Source organism: Palaemon carinicauda, chromosome 41 (genome assembly GCF_036898095.1).
Source record: "Palaemon carinicauda isolate YSFRI2023 chromosome 41, ASM3689809v2, whole genome shotgun sequence".
Taxonomy (NCBI): Eukaryota; Metazoa; Arthropoda; class Malacostraca; order Decapoda; family Palaemonidae; genus Palaemon; species Palaemon carinicauda.
The window spans coordinates 7,667,073-7,688,099 of NC_090765.1; the positions used below are offsets into that span (position 1 = coordinate 7,667,073).

General features: G+C 46.0%; 1 protein-coding gene across 2 annotated transcripts in view; it reads right to left on the minus strand.

Moving 5' to 3' along the window:
* LOC137632303 (prolyl 3-hydroxylase 1-like) overlaps positions 1-19,921 on the minus strand; it is a 254,231-nt gene extending 234,310 nt beyond the window's left edge. For both annotated transcript variants that reach the window (XM_068364219.1, XM_068364218.1), the window contains exon 1: positions 19,488-19,921. In XM_068364219.1, the coding sequence (XP_068220320.1) occupies positions 19,488-19,702 (215 nt within the window). In that variant the 5' untranslated portion in view covers positions 19,703-19,921. The remainder of the gene's footprint in view (positions 1-19,487) is intronic.
* Positions 19,922-21,027: the final 1,106 nt, after the last annotated feature.

The following is a 21,027-nucleotide window of genomic DNA, read 5'->3' on the forward strand; positions in this document are numbered from 1 at the left end:
TGTTCAGAGCTGAGAGGTCGATGACGGTCTCCAGCCTCTAGACGCCTTCTTTACAAGAAAGAGTCGACTGAAGAAGCCTGGAGACTCGTCAAGGACCTCTTGGAGAGCGCCCTTCTTCAACAGGGTCTGGACTTCTGCCCGAAGGGCTTGCCCCCTTGTCGATCCCATGGCAAGGGAGCTCAATGACATTGGATTCGTCGTCATGGGAGGTAGAGATGTTGTGAACGGGACGCGATATCCCTGACTGATTACGGAAATCGTCCAGGAATTGGCCCCGAGTTACTTCCACCTGTCTGAGCAACTTTGTAGGCGTCCCCCCACTGGTGGACATGCAGGGGGACTGCCAATCCTAGCGTTTGCGGCCTCGACTGCTCCCTCTAGGATTTTTACCTCCCCTGAAGGACTTTTTGCCTTTCCTATCCTTGACAGGAAAGGGCTTAGACACCACGGTCTTCGCTGCTGTCGTTGATTTAGCGGTCTTGGTTGGACGGGACTGCTGGGGTGCTGGAGCCTTATAGGGCTTAGATGTTAAAGCCCTAAGAAGGAGGGAGTCTTGGTGAGACTTCCTCCACCTCTCAGCGGCCTGTTCCACATCCTTAGGCTCAAACCAGATGGATCCTTCTAAGGAAGAATGTCTGACCCTATTGATCTCGGTGCAGGGGCCCTTCTGATGGAATCTCTCAGCCACCGCATCCCGACGTTTCAGGATGGTGTTTGCCCACAAGTTCGAGACTTGGTGGCCCAGAAACTCGATCGTGCGAGTGCCTGAGAGAAGGAACATCTCCATAGCTTTCCTGGTACATTCTTTAGAGAAATCCTCAGAGCATATCAGGATACCTAAGGTCCCTAACCAGATCCTTGCATTGCACAATTCACAACCTTCTCCTGGTTAAGGATCTCGGTTGCCGAAAACGAGACCTGCCGGTTGGAGAGTCTCCCAAGAGGGACTCCCCTGGTAAGCTCTTCCAATGAGTGGTGGAGAGGAAGAGCTAAACAAGGCTCCTCCAAGATCTCAAAGTACCTCCTCTGCTGTACGCGAGGAGGTGGAAGGACCTTGTTGGTGGCACTGGAACGGTTGGAGGAGGACATCTCGGAGAGCTGTACAGCGATCTTTTCTCTGGTACTCTTAACCCCCTGAGACCAGGGCAGAGCTGCACTGGTCTTAGAGGGTTTCTGAGTACCGAATACACGGTCCAAGACCGTGTACTTGCCCTCTCGAGGAGGAATCTCTGGGTCGGAAAACCCATTGAGAGCCCTCATTAGAGTCAGAACTTGCCAAAACGCATGTTCTGACTCTTGCTGTTCTCCTCCTGACGTAGGACTTGCAGCGAAGTCTCCTGTCCCCAAAGGCTCTTGTTGGGGAGAGTCATGGACGTTCTCCGAGTGGCTAGTTGGCTCCGTCCTTGTTCTTGTAGAGGACTTTGGTAATGTCTTAGAGTCCTTAGATTCTTTCCTGGGAAGGATGTAGAACTCTAACATTGAAGATGGTAAGTTCCTTTCAGCCCCCACTTGAGAACACATCTCAGCGCGAGGAGAGGTTTCCCTCATTGGTGCGATGGGGGAAAGTCTCGCCTCACGTGATTCCCCTGAGGACGGGAAGTCCTCGTCCAACAGGGAAGGAGAGATAGTCTGGGGGAGTGAAGGAACCTGCCTCGAAGGCTTGCGTGGAGTCAACTTAGCCCTTGGAGAAGTTACCGCGTCCGGAACTCCTCTTTTTCTCTTCAGAGGGGTAGAGACAGCCAAGGGTCTGTGACCTAATTCAGAGAAAACAGGCTTGAACGCCTGTGTAACTGCTCTGATTAGTGCACCGAACCAGACACCCCCTTAGAAGGGACAGGGATAGAAGGATCCCTAGGAGGAGTTTTCATAGGTGGGTTCGCCTGGAAAGGCTTAGGGATCCTGGACCCCTCTGGATGTTTCCCTTCCGCCACAATACGTGCTTTTATGCGTTTGCGGGGAGGGGAATGAGGCGATGGCGACCTTGCTGTGCGTTGTTCAGCAGTCTCGCGCGAGAGGATATTGACGCTCACGCGGGGGGCGCGTTATGGTGCTCGCGCGATGGAGAATACCAGGAATCGCGCACGGGAGACTGCGGGGGCGCGCAGGAGATTGTGGGCGCATGCGCGGGGGAGAAGATTCGCGCGCATGGGTGCGCATGATCAGGGCGTTGAATGCGCGGGTGAGCGGGCGAGAGTTCGCATGTCCCTGAAGAAACCGTAGGGCGAGCGCGCACAGGAGAGATACCCCTGGCATGCGGGCGCGCAGTTGAAGCCTGTGCTGCTCATGGGCGTGCGTCAGAATGATGGCGCGCAACTGCAGGAGAGGATGGGTGAGGGCACGCAGTGCGCGCTCGCATATCCTCATCGATGCGTGCATGTGAATGCGCGTGTCGGCGCGATGGAGAAAGCTGGCGCGATGGAGAAAGCTGGCGCGATGGAGAAAGCTGGCGCGTTGGCTAGCGCTGGCGCGTGGGAGAAGTCACCTTAGACTTCCCAACAGCGCCCAGATCAGAAGATCATGGGCGCGCAGGAGAGATGACTGCTGGGCGCTGGCGCGCAGGAGATCACTGGCGCATAGGAGAGCGCTGCCGCGTTGGAGAGCACTGGCGCGCAGAAGAGCACTGACGCGCAGGTGAGGATTGGCGCGCAGCTTGCCGTGGGGGTGTGTCCGTTTGCTCAGGCAAAGCCTGGCGCGCAGGAGAACGTGGGCACATATGCTCAGTATTGTGTGCATAGCGTGTGTGGGAAGTATGTGCGCATTGGCGCATACGCCCTTGATGCCCTGTATTAGGGTTAGATGACGAGGCCTGATGAGCGTAGAGGTCAGGTTTCGTTGGCGCGTAGCGCGCATCAGCATCCAGGAAAGGCGAAGGCAGGTCGGTAGGTCTGTCGGGTGGAAGGTCGACGTTTCCTTTGAAAGGACAACCTTCCACCAAAGGGGATCGCGAACGATCCGCAGAGAGGTCCAGGACCAAAGCAGGAACAGTCGGTGATCAATGACGAGGCTCCTCTGCGGGGGACTGCAACGAAGATGTAGAACCAAAGAGTGAAGGAAGGCCTCTCTGGCGAGGAGGAAGGCGAGCCTTGTGACGAATACGCCCTCTGGGGGCCGTAGGATCAGCAAGCTGACCTTCTGCAATCCTCCGAAAAGGAGTCTCTGTAAGTGAACTCTCCCGAGGGGGAGAAACACTAGCAGGAGAGACTGTTGGACTTAGTTTCTCCCTCGTTGGTTGAACAGGAACGAGAGAAACTAAGCCATCAGCTACTGTAGGGTTTGAAGAGGCAAAGGTGATGGGTGATACCGCATTGGATACCTCTAACACCACAACGTCGACAATCGACAGAGGATCAACCGCTGCCGCAGGCGGCGACTGCTAGACAGCAGCACCCAATCGGATGTAGTCAAGTAAGACTTCCTTGGAGGGCGAAACCTCGAGCCCCAAGGAAGACCTAAGCTGAAATAAAGGGAGTAGTGACAAATCCTCCCCCGGGGGAGAGGTGGAGCTGCTTCGCTAGGGGAAACAACGCCATCTCTGGAACCCCGAGTTTGGAAAACAGTACAACGGTCTACGCTACCACTCGACGGTCTCTCGAAAGAGACCGACCAAGTGGGAGCTTGGAGGAGGTTTGAGCAAAGGAAGAAGAGGCCTTGGGTTTTTCTCCTTTCAAAGAAACCTTCGAAGGAGAAATATCCCGTTTGGACTTCTTCTTCCGTCGCCGCGAAAACCTCTCCCACTGGGAGGTAAACCACTCCCTGCACTCACTACACTTATTATCGCTATCACACCGTTGACCTCTACAGGAAGGGCAAAGGACGTGAGGGTCGGTCTCAACCGCCGACATGAATGTTCCACAGGGGCGGTCGGGTAATCCAGGGAAGGTGCGCATAATAGCAGAGGCCAACTTCACACACAAAACTGTCAAAAAGAGAAAGCAAAAAAAGGCATTAATAGCTGCCAATGAGCGGCGAGGATGACAGCGGACACGTCCGACTACCATACGAGCCGAGAGCAAAGTGAGTTAAAGCACAGGTGTGTGTGAGGGGGGGGGTAGCAAGCAACCCTCCCCTACCCCCGCTAACTAGCGCTGTGGGTAGTAAACCCTCGTTAAATTTTAATGGCTCGTCATTTCAGCTACGCCGAAATTAATACCCCTATTAAATAGCGTGGTTTGTATTCCAGTTACGGAACAAATCTATTTTTGAATGAGATAACCATGTTGTCCTGATGTCCCCCCCCCCCCTTACTTTCCACCCCCTCCTAATTCTCAGTGTGGGACCTCACGCCATGCGATGGCTGCTCCAGGAATGGTTCAACCGGAAATATGTCAGTTGTAGCACATTGAGATCGGGAGTTGTAACGGCTCACTTGCCTATGTCCTTCCCTCTACCTTTATCCTTCAAGACAAGGTTAACTCTATTCAGGGAAGGATAGCCATGGCTTGTTATTAACACGTCCCTGATTTATACACGATATCTCTCGGGATATTCGCTCCAGTGGTCAGAACTCTGTTGATACCTCTAAGGTAAAATTTCTCTGGTATATCACTCGCAGAAATATCCCAAGTAAAAGCTGCCAATGAGGAACTTCCATCAGGATGGCATGGCTATCTCACCCAAAAATAGATTTTTCCTATGTAAAACTCCATTATAACAGCCTGTTAATCATATAGAACTTTTGAATTTCTACCGATTCAACTACCTGATTAGGAAGATCATTCTACTTGGTCACAGCTGGAGTAAAAGTTCTAAAACAACTGTGTAGTATTGAGCCTCATGATGGAATAGACCTAACAATTAGAATTAACTGTGTGTCTGGTATTTCGAACAGGATGGAACTGTACGGGAAGATCTGAATGTAAAGGATGATCAGAATTGTAAAAAAAACTTATGCAACATGTATACGGTAACGAACTAATTGAACGACGGTGCCAGAGATTAATATCTAGATCAGGAATAAGAAATTTAATAGACCATAAGTTCCTGTCCGACAAATTAAGATGAGAATCAGCAGCTGAACACCAGACAGGAGAAGAATACTCGAAACAAGGTAAAATGAAAGACTTGAAACACTTTTTCAGAATAGATTGATCACCGAAAATCTGATGGGAAGGAGGGTGAGGCACATCCTGAGAGGGAGCCTGCCTAGCGTAACTGCTGCTACGTCTCGTGTCAACAGGCAAACTACTCCTCCCTGAGGAACTTGAAATCTCCAGTGGGATGGAAGGGTTACTCAGGGGTACAACTGGATGGTTGTGGGTCAGTCCTAAGACCACCTGCTGTACTGCTTGCACCAGGTAGGTGAACCATAGTGCGTCCTTTGAGAACTTCGAGAAGGTGATGGCACTCGAAGGTGCTGCCGTGGAGTGTTTCCTTGGCTTAGGTGGAGTGCCTAGGAAGGGAAGAGCATGACAGGACGAACTACTGTGTTTCTCTCCATGATCTGCCTCCCTAGGGAGACAAGCATGCTCAGCCTGTCTATGTGCGTTTTCCGTCTCGCCACCTACCGAAGTAGAGTGGGAAGCTGGAATGGTAAATGCTGCCGAAGTAGCATTATCCAGATAGTGCAATTGCTGTCCCGCTTGATGACGAGGGGGATGAGGAGAGTGCTGGAGAGGCAAGCGCTGGCAAAGCACGCAAGAGTGTGCACCAGTGGCAGTGCATACTAGTAAGGTAGGGTCTGAGCACTGTCTGCAAAGGCCATTACACTCTGTGAAGTGCACTGCCTGGGTCGCCATCTCCAAACATGGCATCATTGGACCATTATGGTTCGAGAACGACGAGCGGTCTGTGACTATCAACACAGAGCGATATGTGCAGGTGTTTGGCAAGTTCTGGACAGCACTTGGTCGACGGAGAGGAGTTGTCAGGGTCCTCCAGTGGTTCCAGCAGGATGGTGCCACCCCCCACACTTCAAACGAATCATTGGCATGGCTACAGCAGCGTTTCCCTGACCGACTGATCAGCCGCAGGTGTGACCCGGAGTGGTCGCCGCATTCACCGGACCTTAACCCTCCAGATTTTTATCTCTGGGGATACCTTAAGGACAGGGTATATGGAAACAACCCCCAGACTATCCCTGACCTGAAGGCAGCAATCACAGCAGCAATAAGAAAGATCCCAAGGGAGGAATGTGGGAGGGTCATCGAGAACTTTGCCTGCCGGATCAAAATGTGCCTGCAGCTCCGGGGAGCTCTTTTGGAGCACATTTTGGAGAGCCAGTGAAACAAAGAGTTTTTGTTGTACAGACTTGAAACTTTGGAGATGTCTGCTACACAGGCTTGACCTAATGTAGCTAAAGTTTTGTGTCGATCTAAATAAAATTTTGGAAGTTATTCGTTTTTTGGTGATGACCCATTTTTTTTTTTGTGTCACCCTGTACCTGATGAATCCAAGAAGAGACCATATTCTTGGTGACTCTCCTCTTGACCTTGTCCGTGCTCATGAAAAGCTTGTCTACGTGTGGGTTAGCTCCTTCAGATCATATTAGATAACACCTTAGCTCTCTTATGATACATAGTAACAAATTATCTGGGTCAAAACATAAAGTTCGAAGACTTTCAATTGAGAAGGACACGAACCTCAGGTTTGCTACAGCTGGAGTCTCGAGTCTAAGCAACAGACTTAGTGATAAAGTCGAATGTTACTAGACATCCATCCCCTGGCTGGCATACGTCTTTGAAAAGTCCATCTCCTTCGCAGAGGCCAAAGCGAGAAGAAAAGAACCCTTTTAAGAGTCAAGTCATGGTCTGAGAACTGACTAGCGGCATGAAGCACTCCTTTCCAAGAGCGTGGTACAAGGACTATGCTCCGAGGAGGTGATCTAAATTCTGATTGCGGACCAGTAAACTCGATTATCTTTAAATGAAGAGAGTGTTCCATCGAGGAAAAATTGACACTATTCAAAATGAAAGACAAGGCTCAAAGCCGAGCGGCATAATGTCACGGTCGAGACCGAGGTCTTTCCTCCCCAAGGTACAGCAAGCTTTAATGTCCAGAGAGAGAGATATTGAGCGGTGTGAAGATTCTTTACACGACCTAAATCTTAGCGGATAAATCACTTTGACGGATGGGAGGTGAGCAATGACCTCCAGGGGTATCCAGTCATCCCTTTTGTTATTGCTTGCATAAAGCCTTTCTCAGGGAGGGGATGTTCAATACCCTCCAGGTGAGGGGTCGTAGGAACATGACTGATCGTGGTGAATTTCTGAGTGAGGTTGTATGAGCAACTTGGGAAAGGAGAGAACAGTTCTCTCAATATTTCTATAAGCAGGAATAGAGGGTCTAAATGCTATTCTACTTGCTGCCACTGCGGAGCTACCAGAGTCATCGACTGAAAAATATGGTAGTCGTGCAAAGAATATCTTTGTCTGGGTGCTCTGTGTCGTGCCAAGAATATACTTGTCTGGGTATTCTACACCATCGTGCTTTGATAAAAAAAAAAAAATACACTGTGATAAGAAGGGAGTTATTGGAAGAGAGCTCAAGAGCCAGCAACACTGGGCTCAAATCCAGGAAAACTTGTGTGGCACTGTTGATAGGTATTTGAACATAGCTCAGAGGCCATGTGTCTCGACAGGTGAGCCCCCTTTATTTCCACGTATCCCCCAAGAGTATTGAACGTGGGGAAGGCGGAGTAGGCGTCTGCCTTGCAGTAGTGCTATTGCGTCTGGGAGTTTGAAGGAGAACTACTCCTAGAGGAATGCATGGGGGTACAACAGAAGGGAATGCACTGAATGGCCTTTGATACCCCAATGCTTGGCTTAGGGCCTAAATTTAATATTCAATTCAATTCAACAGATGGTACTTGGTCCGGATGCCTTCACCCGTTCTCCAATCCAGGGTGCACCCTTCACAAAAGAAGGGGCACCCATTGAAGCGCTTGCAAAACCAAGTGCTTTCTTCCCTTCTCAGGTGTTACAAGGAAGAGGAGAGCATGACCAGATAACTGGTCGTGTTCATCAAGGATGATCACTTTCATAGGAAGACAAGTACGCCATACACAAGCATCGCGAACAAAGACACTCTCAGCAACTACCAAAGTGGGGCGAACAGGTAGAGTGAGGTGGTCACTAAAGTGGCGATCACAAGCGAGTGTGATTGCTGAATCACAGAATGGCGAGGTGAGTATTGGCCTGTGGTAATTGTGATGCTGAAGCATAACGCGTTGGCGATTATGTCCTTGCAAACTCACTGTGAGGAACTTGGCAAGCAACCAAGAGCAGATCTTCGTCTGGTGGAGGAGCTTGCCCATCCACCTCACTAGTGCCCAGTGAATGAGTGCGCAAGACTCCCTCGCGAGACTAGGGTCTAAATGGCCACTCGCTGAAGCAGCATGGGTAAAAGCATGCTGGCTCGTCATATCTCCAGCAGGAGGATGGCGAGCAGCCTTGTGCACTTCTACAGGAGAAGGCATTCACTCATAAAGAGGAGAGTAAAGCTGTGGGCGACAGGTTGTACAAGCAACCTTTTAGGAGAAAACTAGTCTTCATCTCTAATTCATTGGAAACTGGGATGGGCTCTAGGCTACCTGGTCAGCCAACTATTCAGTAGGGCAGTTGTGTCTATTGACAAACCTCGAAGGGTTGGAAAGGTCAATTGAGAAGAGCAAAGATCATTTGACTCGAGCAAAAGAACAACTCTAATCAGAGTGCTCGAGGGGGCCGAGAGATTCCTCAACAAGTAAAAATTTCAAGCCAATTGCTGTCAAGTCATGCGATCGGTTGCAAGCAAGTGTTTCTGTAAAGGGAGAGAGAACCCTATCCTCTATCTGCCTTCGCTAAAATGGGAATTAGCTGTGTATGTTCGCTTACAAACCTATAAAACACCGGAGTAGCCAGTAATCTCTAGCAGATAACAGCATTGCAGCAAACCCCCTAATTGATTGCTGTAAAGCAAACAATGAATTGCAAGCAGCTCCTTACAAAAGACAAGACTGAGACGTATCTTCAGTCATATTTGGCAGACAGGTAGTTTTGTGCTTAAGTCAGGCTATGGACCTGTATACACAAGAAAATTTTTTCTCTATAGAAGATAAATTTCCTCCAATCTTACAGCAGGAATCCTCTGTGACAGGTACCACAGGGAAGAACGAAGCTACGAGTGCGGCCCGAATGGTTCGTTGTCCTGAAATTCGATTGGAGAACATCAATAAATGTTTGCAAACGATACCTTATTCCTGATGACATGTATCCCTTAGAAAAGGCGAATACCTTAAGTATATCACTGTTCCCAATTGGCAAAACTGGCATAAGCTCCAATTGTTCCCTCCCAAGGGAACAGACTTGTTTATGTGAAGTTTTGGTTAAGTACCTTCGAAACTGGACGTACGATCCGGATGATAGGAAAGACCCGATATGTATGAAGGAGGAGTCAACTTGTAGGCAGGAGGGTCCAGAATAACCTGATTTTCCCCCAAATAATACAACCATTGACTGAGAAAGAGATCTACAGAGTTATTGTAACAAGGTTCCAATTTGTTTAGTTCTGTATGAATGTAAGTAGCCCTTGCTACTACTAACGGCCGTGCTTTTACCCGCGAGAGGAGCACATATAATTGGCGAAGCAAACAGCCTTCGTCAGAAGTAGTAGCTCGCTTTCCCGCATGCAGGTGTGTCAAATCGTAACTTCCCTGACTCAGAGCAGGTACTTGTACATGAGCTTGGGCATCATAAACACGCTTCCGTGTGTGAGCACCCCTGAGGTAGCTTGTGGAGTCGCTTGCAGGAATGTGTGCGCGATGAAGCGTAACATCATTGCTCAAAAGGAATTGATCGTTGCCTAGCCATAGCATTATGAACACATTTGTGAGCGTGTGTGCACCCACGAGGAGCGCACACAGCTAGTGAAGCAATCAGACCTTCCTTAGTAGTAGGACCTTGCCCGCCTACCTCGTGGGTCGGACAAGTGCACCTGTAAGCGAATTACAGTACTTGATTGCTATCATTTGTAAACGTGAGCATGAGCTGATTCCATCCCGTCGGGAGTGGAGGCTTGAGTCAAAATCCTTGAAGGGTAATGTTTTACATGAGGCTTAGACCACAAGAGGTCGGAGGCCGACACCATGTGAGCACTCCAATGAGCTCTCTATCCCATATGGAGGAGAAGTATGAAATCATAACCGCGAAGGATTGTTTCATGACTCATTGTGCCCCAGGTGGGATGCGGCACCCTCAAGTGGTCAGCCGGTATTCCTATCTGCTGAAATAACCATGCAGGATTATGTCTAACAATACTTGTTGTGCCAAGAGGGCACAATAGTGTCTTGCAGCAGCCGCAAGCTGTCAACAGGCATCCCCCTCTGTGGCAATAACACCTGAGGGTTCTGTCTTATGTCTAACAAGCATTGTTGTATTGCCGCAGGTGTCCACCTCCCTGGCAAGGTCTGGCTTTCGTATAAGCAAGCACGCATCCGCAACTGATGTAGCTCTGGCCAGAACATTACTATGGGGGTGTTGGCAAGCAGCTGTTGTTGCGCAGACCTCGTCAATGAGAGGAGCTCACTTGCACACCTCGTTAACTTTTAGTTTCTTGGTGGGCGCTCACTCATGAATATGAATTGAGTAGAGGTGCTCATGAGTGTTCGGCGCTTGACCAAACCTTCGTCAGCGAGAGGCGCTTGCCCATGCACCTCGCTAATTGCTCATTGTATGGGTTCACTTTCTCGCATGAGAGAGTTTGTTTGCAAAGCATGAAAAGAACGCAAACAACACCAGTGCTCCCAGAGGAGATTGGAGAGTAGTCTTGTATGCTCCTAGAAGGAGGCACGAGCTCGTACGGTGAGGAAGCAAGGCTGAGCAATATTTTCCCGTGCGTTGACAAACAGCAAGAGAAACAAACTCCTCTCTATGAGGGAAGGAAAGCCCGAGGCAGGGTCCTGAAAGGCCTGGCCTCATAAAACTCCAAGAACTTTGTTGTGCCTGTAGACAATGATGAGGAGCGACGGCCACAAGCGGTCATCAGGCATCACCATATACAGCAATAACCCAGAAGGGTTATAGCCTACAAGACTTGTCGATGGGAGAGGCGGCGACCGCAAGCAGTTAGCAGTCATCACCATCTGCGGCAATGACACCCAAGAGAAATTGCTCACGAGACTCGTTGTGCCCTGGGGGCACGACTGAAGAGAGAGTGACTGAAACGGTTGACAGACATCACTAATGCTCACAAGACTAGTTTTGCCTCCCTGCATCATACTTTGCAAACCCTCAACATGCTGAGTAGGCTCAGGCTGGGAGCAAGCATCGTAAGCTAAGAGTTGTGATGCAGACAGACCTGCAGCTAAAACTGGAACCATTCCATGATTCCTCAGATCTTCCATGCCCATAGGTCTCTAGAGGGGAGGAGGAGGGAATTAAATTTATATAACCACCGGGTAGGTATGTTCAAAAATTCATTTTATTATAAAAATATCATTTTTAAACACAAGACTTAACTGGTGGTTATATAAATATAGCTGATTGACACCCTTGGTGGAGGGTCAGAGACAGCCATCATTGTTGGAATTTTACTTAAGAGTTAATAAACAAGCTTAAGGGTTCGTACCTGATAAGGAAGCTGACTTCAATGAATTCTTTCATTATGTCCGCTTTCCTTATGAGATCCAGCGATCCACCCAGGGGGCTGAAGACTTCTAGGAGCTGTCAAACCAGTCTAAAAACCTCTTATGTGACAGGGCCTCCTCCAATACCCTTGTTCCGGGTGCTCTCAAGGAACAAAGGTACCACCTGACTAAAATCAATGATTGTGGAAGACTGTCGCAATCTCCACGAACAACCATAAAAATACAAAAGTTCCAAGAGAAGAACAGGGTATTAGGATTATGGGAATGTAGTGGTGGATCCTTCCCCCACTACTGCACTCACTGCTACGAATGGTCCCAGAGTGAAGCAGTCCTCACAAAGAGTTTGGACACGTTTCAAATAATGTGAAGTGAACACAGATTTACACCTCCAAAAGGTTGTGTCCATAATGCTCTGCAACGATCTATTCTGCTTGAAGGCCACCGAAGTTGCTACAGCTCTAACTTCATGCGTCTTGACTTTTTAAAACTTGTGGTCTGCCTCACTGTAATGTGCATGAGCCTCTCTTATTAAGAGCCTGATGAAGAATGAAAGTGCATTCTTTGACATCTGTAACGAGGGCTTCTAGACCGAGCACCAAAGAGCTTCCAACTTACCTCGCAACTCTTTCGTTCAGCCCAGGACCCTCGCCAACTCCTCGCCAACTACATCCGAAACGTTCGGAATCTCGAAAGCCTTGTGCTAAAGTTGAGAAGGGCATTCGTTCTTGGCGAGAAAGCCTAACTGCAATGATCAGATAACTTTGATACCTTGAAAAACCAACGTTTTAACTAAGAGCATGAATATCACTGACTCTTTTAGCTGTCGCCAGACTGACCAAAAATAGAGTCTTCATCGTGAGGTCCTTAAATGAAGCTGAGTGCAAGGGTTCAAACCTGTCACTCATAATGAACTTCAGGACTATATCCAGATTCCAAGCTGGTAAATCCTGGTGCCGTTGCTTTGATGTTTCAAATGATTTGAGAAGTTCCTGTAGGTCTTTAACACTAGAAAGGTCCAAGTTTCTGTGCCTGAATATGGTTGCTAACATACTCTTGTATCCCTTGATGGTAGAGGATGAAAAAATTGCGTTTCCTTCGAAGATATAAAAGGAAGTCAACAATCTGAGTTATAGAGGTACTGGACGAGGAAAAGGAGTTGACTCTGCAACACTCTCTAAAAACTTCCCACTTGGATTGGTAAACCTTGATGGTAAAAGTCCTCCTTGCTCTTGCAATAGCCCTAGCTCCCTTCTTCGAAAAACCTCTAGCTCTTGTGAGTTTTTCGATAATCTGAAGACAGTTAGATGAAGAGCTTGGAGATTTCGATGGTATCTTTCCAAGTGGAGTTGTTTGAGTAGATCTACTCTTAATGAAAGGCTTCTTGAAGTGTCCACCATCCATTCCAGTACCTCTGTGAATCACTCTCTTGAGGGCCAAAAGTGGGCCACTAGAGTCAATCTGGTCCCTTTGTATGACACAAACTTTTGCATCACTTTGTAATGAATTTTGAACGGTGGAAATGTGGACACCTCCATATCACGAGCTGTTTGATGCTCGACATAGCGTTCTGCTTGGTGCTCGACGTCGCGTCCTGCTTGACGCTCGACGTCACGTCTGGCTGCTTGCCGCTCGACGTCACGTCCTACTGGACGCTCGACGTCACGTCCTGCTGGACGCTCGACGTCACGTCCTGCTGGACGCTCGACGTCACGTCCTGCTGGACGCTCGACGTCACGTCCTGCTGGACGCTCGACGTCACGTCCTGCTGGACGCTCGACGTCACGTCCTGCTGGACGCTCGACGTCACGTCCTGCTGGACGCTCGACGTCACGTCCTGCTGGACGCTCGACGTCACGTCCTGCTGGACGCTCGACGTCACGTCCTGCTGGACGCTCGACGTCACGTCCTGCTGGACGCTCGACGTCACGTCCTGCTGGACGCTCGATGTCACGTTTTAGCTGGACGCTCGACATCACGTTTTAGCTGGACGCTAGACGTCACGTTTTAGCTGGACGCTCGATGTCACTTCCTGCTGGACTAGCGATGTCACGTTAGCTGGACGCTCGGCGCCTCGCTCTGCTGGACGCTCGGCGCCTCGCTCTGCTGGACGCTCGACGTCACGTCTGGCTGCTTAACTCCTTTGGGTTGAAGTGGCTGAAAACATGACATTTAACGAGGGAGTTGTAAAGACGTTCGTCGTCAAGAGGTTCTCGACTAGTAGCCTTATGACGCTTGGCATCCAGGAGTGAAGCTTCCTGACGCTCAGGGTCCAGACATGCTACTCTCTTGTTGTCCGCAGGCTGATAAACTTGCATGAGCGAAGAGAGTTTCTGTTGCATATCTTGCAGCATATCAAAATTAGGGTCAACTTGTTGTGGTACAGGAGACGTCACATCTATCACAAGCTCACTTTCCACGCCGTTTAAAGAACGTGTAGAGCGTCCAGAGGATGATAATTCCAGTCTGACGGTGGAGGAGGAGCATGAACCGAAGTCATGTCAGGCTCAGACAACTGTCCTGCAATTGGGTGAGTTGGACGTTTCTTAACAGTTGCCGATGTCCTTAAAGGACGTTTGGCAGGAGAGCTTTCTTCGGTAGAATGAAAAACTCTAAGGACTGCTCCAAAGACTACAATCCAGGAGCTTGCGGTGTCATGATAGGACGCTGATTAACTGAGTCCATCTTCCTCTTCAGAGGTCTGGAAGCTTGACGCCAGCCCCGCCTGGGCGTCTGGCTCCTACTGTTGTCTGAGCGGTTTAGGGAAAAAAAGTAGGTAGAACCTTCCTTGGTGTTTTAGACACCAAATCCTGTGTGACCTTTTGGGCTAAAGTGTAAGAGACCTCTTTGACCAACCCTAGAGGAAGAAGAGAGGAAGAATAAAGGGTGTGCATACCTCAATTCTGACTTCTGAATGGGTGTAACCCCAATAGACAGAAAAGAACACATTTGGCTCTTTTTTTAAAGACCCCCGTTGAGAAAAGAGCTGCTAACTCAATGGAACTGTCTTTTAAGGTTTTATCTATGCTTGACATAATGAGGCTGAAACTATCAGAGTCCACAACCTTCAAGGCAGAAACCTTCTTCCCCAAGGCTCTGAGTCCAGTCAAGGAAATTGAATACAGTAACTTCGAAAGCTCTGAAGACGCCTGTGAGAGGGTGATCAAGCTCTGATGTCAACCAGAGTGTTTTGGTCCTTCTCATGGCCATCCGACGCGGAGCGTCTACTAGACTCGAAAAGTCTCCTTGGGCAGAGGTAGGAACTCCCAAGCTAAGAACTTCTCCCGTCTCGTACCAAACACTAGATCTGGAGACCAATCTAGCCGAGGGAAAAGGGAAAAACAGTATTACCCTGGTTATTCTTGGATTGCATCCAGTCTCCCATCATCCTCAAAGCTCTTTTGGATGATCGAGACAGCACCATCTTAGTAAATAGAGACTCCTTCGACGACTTCCCTAGCGTAAACTCTGAAGGCGGGGAACGAGGAGCAGCAGGCACAAAATAATTCGGAAACTCTTCAGTAAAAAACTTTCATAAGTTTCTTTAAGTCAACCAAAGGATGAAGGATCTTAGGATCTTAGGATCTTCTCCTATGAGAATTCCTCTAAAAGAAAAGTAAGGGAAAGGAGATCGTCGATCCCTTCCTCCTACAAGTCTCTAACCGAGGTAGAGACGTCTTGTTTCCTAGGAGTCAACTCCTTAAGGTAATGAATTCTGGCCTCAATGGGTCCAAGATCATTACTTACTTTTAGGGGTTTATTTCTCGCCCTCCATCAGACACCAAGAGTCTGTACAGGCAGACCTTGATGTGTGAAAATAATTTGTTTCCAGTTAATATTTTTCTCTGAATCTTTTCAGTAATAGTGCCTGACGTAGTGATGTTCCAACGCTAGAGGCTCGCGGTCATTACGATTGGAACTAAGACGTTCACGATCTCGACGTTCGGCTCGACCGGTGTACGCACGACGTCCGAGTATTGATGCTCGACGTCACGTCTAACTGCTTGACGTTTGGCGTCACGTCTAACTGCTTGAAGCTCGGCGTCAAGCTTGGCACCCGACGTCAAGTCCAAATGCTGGACGCTTGACGCCATGCAACTGCTAGACATTCGGCGTCACGTCTAACTGCTTGACACTCGACGTCAAGTCCAACTGCTGGATGCTAGACGCCATGCAACTACTTGACGCTTGGCACCACAAGACTCTCAGAACAATGACGTTTGCGATTTAGACGCTCGGAACTATGCTAAACACTAGGCGTCACGTCCAACTGCTTGACGTTCGACGTCACGTAACTGTTTGACACTTGACGTCATGTCTAACTGCTTGACACTCAACGTTAAGTCCAACTGTTGAGCGCTTGACGCCATGCAACTGCTTGACGCTCGGTGCCACGTGACTCTCGGCACAATAACGCTCGCGATTCAGACGCTCGGAACTATGACATTCGCTCATCCAACAAGAGAGACAAAGAAGTTGCACTCAGGTTCAAACAACGTGTCAACCTCTTACAGCATCGATAGTAGCTTGCTGTCCAATGCTCTGACGCTCTGCATTATGTGTCATGACTTCCAGCTACTCGACGCTTGGCGTGATGTAGCCCATTCCTTAACACTCGACATCCTTCTTGACGCTAGCGTTATGGTGTTAAGCATCTAAACGCTCGGCGTCATGACGAGCAACTCTTTTTCTTGTCTAGAAGGAAGGAAAAAACGCAAGACGCCATCCCTGTCTGTGAGCTGAGTCAACCGACGGTGAAGATAACACTTTTACCTCGTCTTTCCCACGGCGAGGGCGAGCGTTCTGGGAAGCGTCAACAGGAACGCTCGAGGGGACGTCTGCTCGGGCGCTAACGCCTCTCGTTTCCTTTCGCCGATCGACATTCCTTCTCCCAGGGGTTGGGGAGCTTGGAAGAGGTCTAAGGCTAGGATAACGACAGGGTCGAGCAGACTGAATAAAAACACTGCACCAATTAGCACTGAAAATTGCACTTTTTATACTCTTTCACATAAAACCATAAATAGACCTGCCTTCTGCGAGAGATATTACTCTTCTGCCAAGGGCTTGAATGAGACTGCAATAGGTTATTTGATTAATATTAGAAATCCCAATATCGAAAACCAAAATAAATAACGATACAAAGTAATTTGTGAGACTGTATCGATTGTCATGAGAACTACTTAGCGTAACTTTAACTGTACACTAGTTTTATTTAATCTCTGAAAATAGATAGATGATCATCTAAAGAAAATATACTAATAGGACAAATATTTTCTTAAAAAAATATATTCCTTTTATAATATAAAAACTTAATACTTTTGGTTTGGAAGTAGAATTTACTTTTCATTATCTGCATAGAAAAAAGAAAATATGCAAATCATACTACGTAGAACTACGTAGTCTACGTCATATGATTGTGACGTCTTAGTGTTGGCGGAGTGTTTACCTTCCGCCATCATGTTTTAAAGAGAGGGTTCGATAGTTTTACAGTTGGTGGAAAAAACTCCTAATCCTACCCCTTTAAGCTACGAACATAAAATCAGTCAAGGTTCAAGAAAATCCGAAAGCAAATCCAAACAAGCGAAAGCCAATAACCAAATTAGTAGTACATCACCAAAGATAACTGCAAAAATCCAGGTTAAATAACGAGTGAATATCCAACGATGTCGCCGTCAATGGCGGCAGGGAAGATCTTAGGAATCATGGAATGGTTCCTGGTACCTCGCGAGAGAGGGCGTTGGTGGTACACCTGGCTACTCAATCTGCGATTGCCACGAGTTTTGAATTTCTGCCGGACGTCAGGGACTAAAGCTATATTTATATAACCACCTGGTAAGTCTTGTGTTTAAAAATTTTCAAATTTTATTCGGTCAAAACATGTTACTACAGTATTCCCCAGTCCAAGTCCTCATTATTCATCAGAGAAAATGGCCACAATAGCCAGGACTCGTTTAGTTCTTAGAGCAAATTCCAGTTACATTAAAATTATATTTATGGCCGGGAAACATTTTGACAGAAATATGTTTTCCCGTAGTAAATAAAGTGATTTAACCGAAATTTACCTTCATTTCAACCGCAAACAAACAGAACAACCAGTTCGACAACTTCATTCCCCACTACACACTCACTAAAACTGGTACAGTATAATTGAAATGAAGTCAAATTTGGTGAAATCCCATTACTGTATTCACTACAGGAAAACATATATTTTCTGTTCTAAATGTTTTACCCTAAATCTAATGGTTCTTCCTTAGCAGTGCGCTCGCTTCACTCACGAAAAAAAATAAAAACATCAAGCTCCGTATGTACTGGCAAGCGGTAATGTTGAGCTGCGCACACTAACATCAATGATTGATTATTATTTCTTGAATAATTATTCGCGGTATATTTTTTTTAGAATAACTAATGGTTCTTCCTTTCGCCATTCATTTGTGAAAAAAGAAAAACATCAAGCTTCTATGTACCGGCAAGCGGTACATGCTGAGCTGCACACCCCCCTAAATTGGTTCTTATTTCTTGGTAATTATTCGACAGATTTTTGTAAACATGAAAATCACAGACCCTAAAATTCAATAAAGACAAATTAATGACTTAATTTATGATTGGGTTATCGAAGATGCTTTTCTTCCTTGTAAGATAACCAAGAATAAACAAAAAAGATTTGGAAAGGACTGAAGCAAAGTACTTAAAGTGATAACAAAGGAAGGGGGAAATATAACCCCCCTATATAAGTTTCCATACGTACAGTTACGTGATTGGTTAACGGAAACATCGGTGTAACAGTACGCCATCTGTAAAGTAAAATTGAAGGGTGAACTCGTTCAAAGCAAGTATTTTATATGTGAAAACTGAATGTAGTACCGCAATAAAAAAAGAAAAAACAGAAATAACGAACAGTTAGTAAGATAAAGTGAAGGAAAGAATCAATATTATTTTACGGGAATACATTAAAATGTTGTAATAACGGAGGGAACGACTTTCAACTTGAGAAAATGAGAAATATGCACGTGGCTAAAGCATCAACGAATACATACAAACAGTATTAGGAGTGTCATCCCGTAGTATACTTGAAAGTCGTGAATAAAAACAAATGGTTTTATTTTACTGTAATACAGGGCAATGTAACCTAGGGAAAAAACTACTTTTTCTTATAGAAAAAATTACGCTCCCTTCAAAAATGACACTCGTTCCCGTATTTCAACAACGAATACATACATACGGTATTAGAAGGGTCAAATACTTGAATGTCACGGGTAAAAATGAGGAGGGCTTATAAGAAAATGAGTAATCCTGTTACTCAAAATAAAGGGGGCGGAGTTTATGCGCAAAGTTCTAAAACTGGTTACCACGTATGTACATACGAACGGACGGGAGCGAATACAACCGCTTCTAAGAATGTCAACAAACAAATGAAACATGTACCAATAGTGTAGGATATAGATAATTTGGTGTACAGTTTTCCATTGATTTATTACACATCCAAGAAAATAATTTAAAGAGAAGAAAAGGTTTTCTTTTACCATTATATACCGTTTCCCAGTATGTTTTCCTCACCCAAACCCCCGGGTTCCAACTGGGGGTCCACCATTATCGGCAGATATAGATATGTAAATATTTCACTCAATATTTATTTGCAGAGAAAATAAGGAGTCATTTTCAAAAACAGGCTTTTTTCTGTGGGAAAAAATGTAATTTCGTAGGAAAGTTTTCCCGTCCATAACTATAATAAAACCCATTACTTTAAAAATTAAGAGTACAGTGCTGTATCATATGAAGATTACATTAGTTTGAAACTTATACAAGTAGAAAAATATCGTAATGTGCTAAATCCAGCCTGGTCTAAACTAGTGTATTTTCCTATCGAATATGGTAGTATCCCAGGACAGCTTACCAGTTAACATATAACACAAACTCGTACATTGCAACTCACCCTATGATGCTGCCTTGCCACCAGTGCCAGTCATCCAACGCCATCTCGATATATTTAATACACCCCTCCCAGTCCTCTGCTAAGTATTTTTCTACCGCTTCGTTGTACAGAAAATCATATGACATAAATGGGTCATCGGCGGTTCCAACCACTGATGGTAGGATTATTGATACGCCCACAATCAGCACAAGTGACAAAGTTCTGAAGCCTCCCATTGCTAAATTATTTAATAAAGAACTTTACTTTTAGTTGGAAATGATAGTACAGCGTAATATTTGGCCCGATGGTAAAATAAATTCACTAATCTTTACGTTCTATTGAATTGAAAGAATGCCAGTGCCACGACACAGTTGACAGCTTAGAAGTCCACAACCCGCAGTGCCAATAAGCCTAATAGTGCCGCTCCCCGAAACGTTAATGTAAACATTGAAGTAGGCGGTCTCTACTGACTCCAAACAGTCCTGCTCTCTACAAAAGAAGGAATATTCCAGAGATAAAATGGCAAAATTTACTTAATTAGGCCAAATTTTGATAAATAATTTCATCATATTATTTATAATATTTTTATTATTCTAATATATCAATGATAATACTATTCTATAGAAATTTTAGGTAATTTATTTATAACTATATATGCAAACCGCACCCCCTTTTATGACAAGACAATACTGAGACGTGGCCAATAGTCTAGAGAGAATATTCCGTAAAGCAATGCGTAAACCAGATGTTGTATAGGGATAACGGACTTTATACCCGGCCATATGAACCCATTTTGAATGAGAAAAAAAAAAAACAGAGATCATATCATGGTTTTTTTTGTATTGTCACGCATGAGGAATTTCCCTCTGAACTCTTTCAATTCCATTTTTCTTGCTTTTTAACTTTTCTTTCATTTAGCTATTTTCTGGGGGTTTTTTCAACTAGGGCTGTAGCTTAGCTAATAATAATAATAACAATAATAATAATAATAATATGATTAGTTGTTTTGCTTGTTTACTGTAAGTTGCTGTTCTTAAATTAAACTAAATTTAAAAGCGTTCATTTGCATTGTTCTGGTGTGCTATCACTTTGATATTTTACTGAATAATAAATGTTTGTGATCTATAGGCGGTTGCAATTTCATTTTAAGAACTGTCATTTCTTATTAAGTATAAGAACAACCCTTCCCACTCCTCGACATCCCCTCTCACGTTACACACACAAAGACATTGTTTTCTTAGTTTATACTTAAACACACTCCATCAAAATTGCACATGCTGGCCATCCACGGCAAGCGTTACATTCTAATTAGATTTTATATTGCCCTGATTCCTCATATTTTTCGAATCACATTTAGCAAAATTGCATTATCAAAAGAACACATTATAAACCCAGATTTACAATTTTATGAAATCCTGATTACACCGGGTAAAACTTGCCATGTTTTGTATATACCATCACAAGAGTAGTTGTCTACAATAAGAACAATGCAAAGTTTATAGACCAAACCCCGAGTAAAACATCTCTATACGTACTGTAATCATAACTTATTTACCTCTTT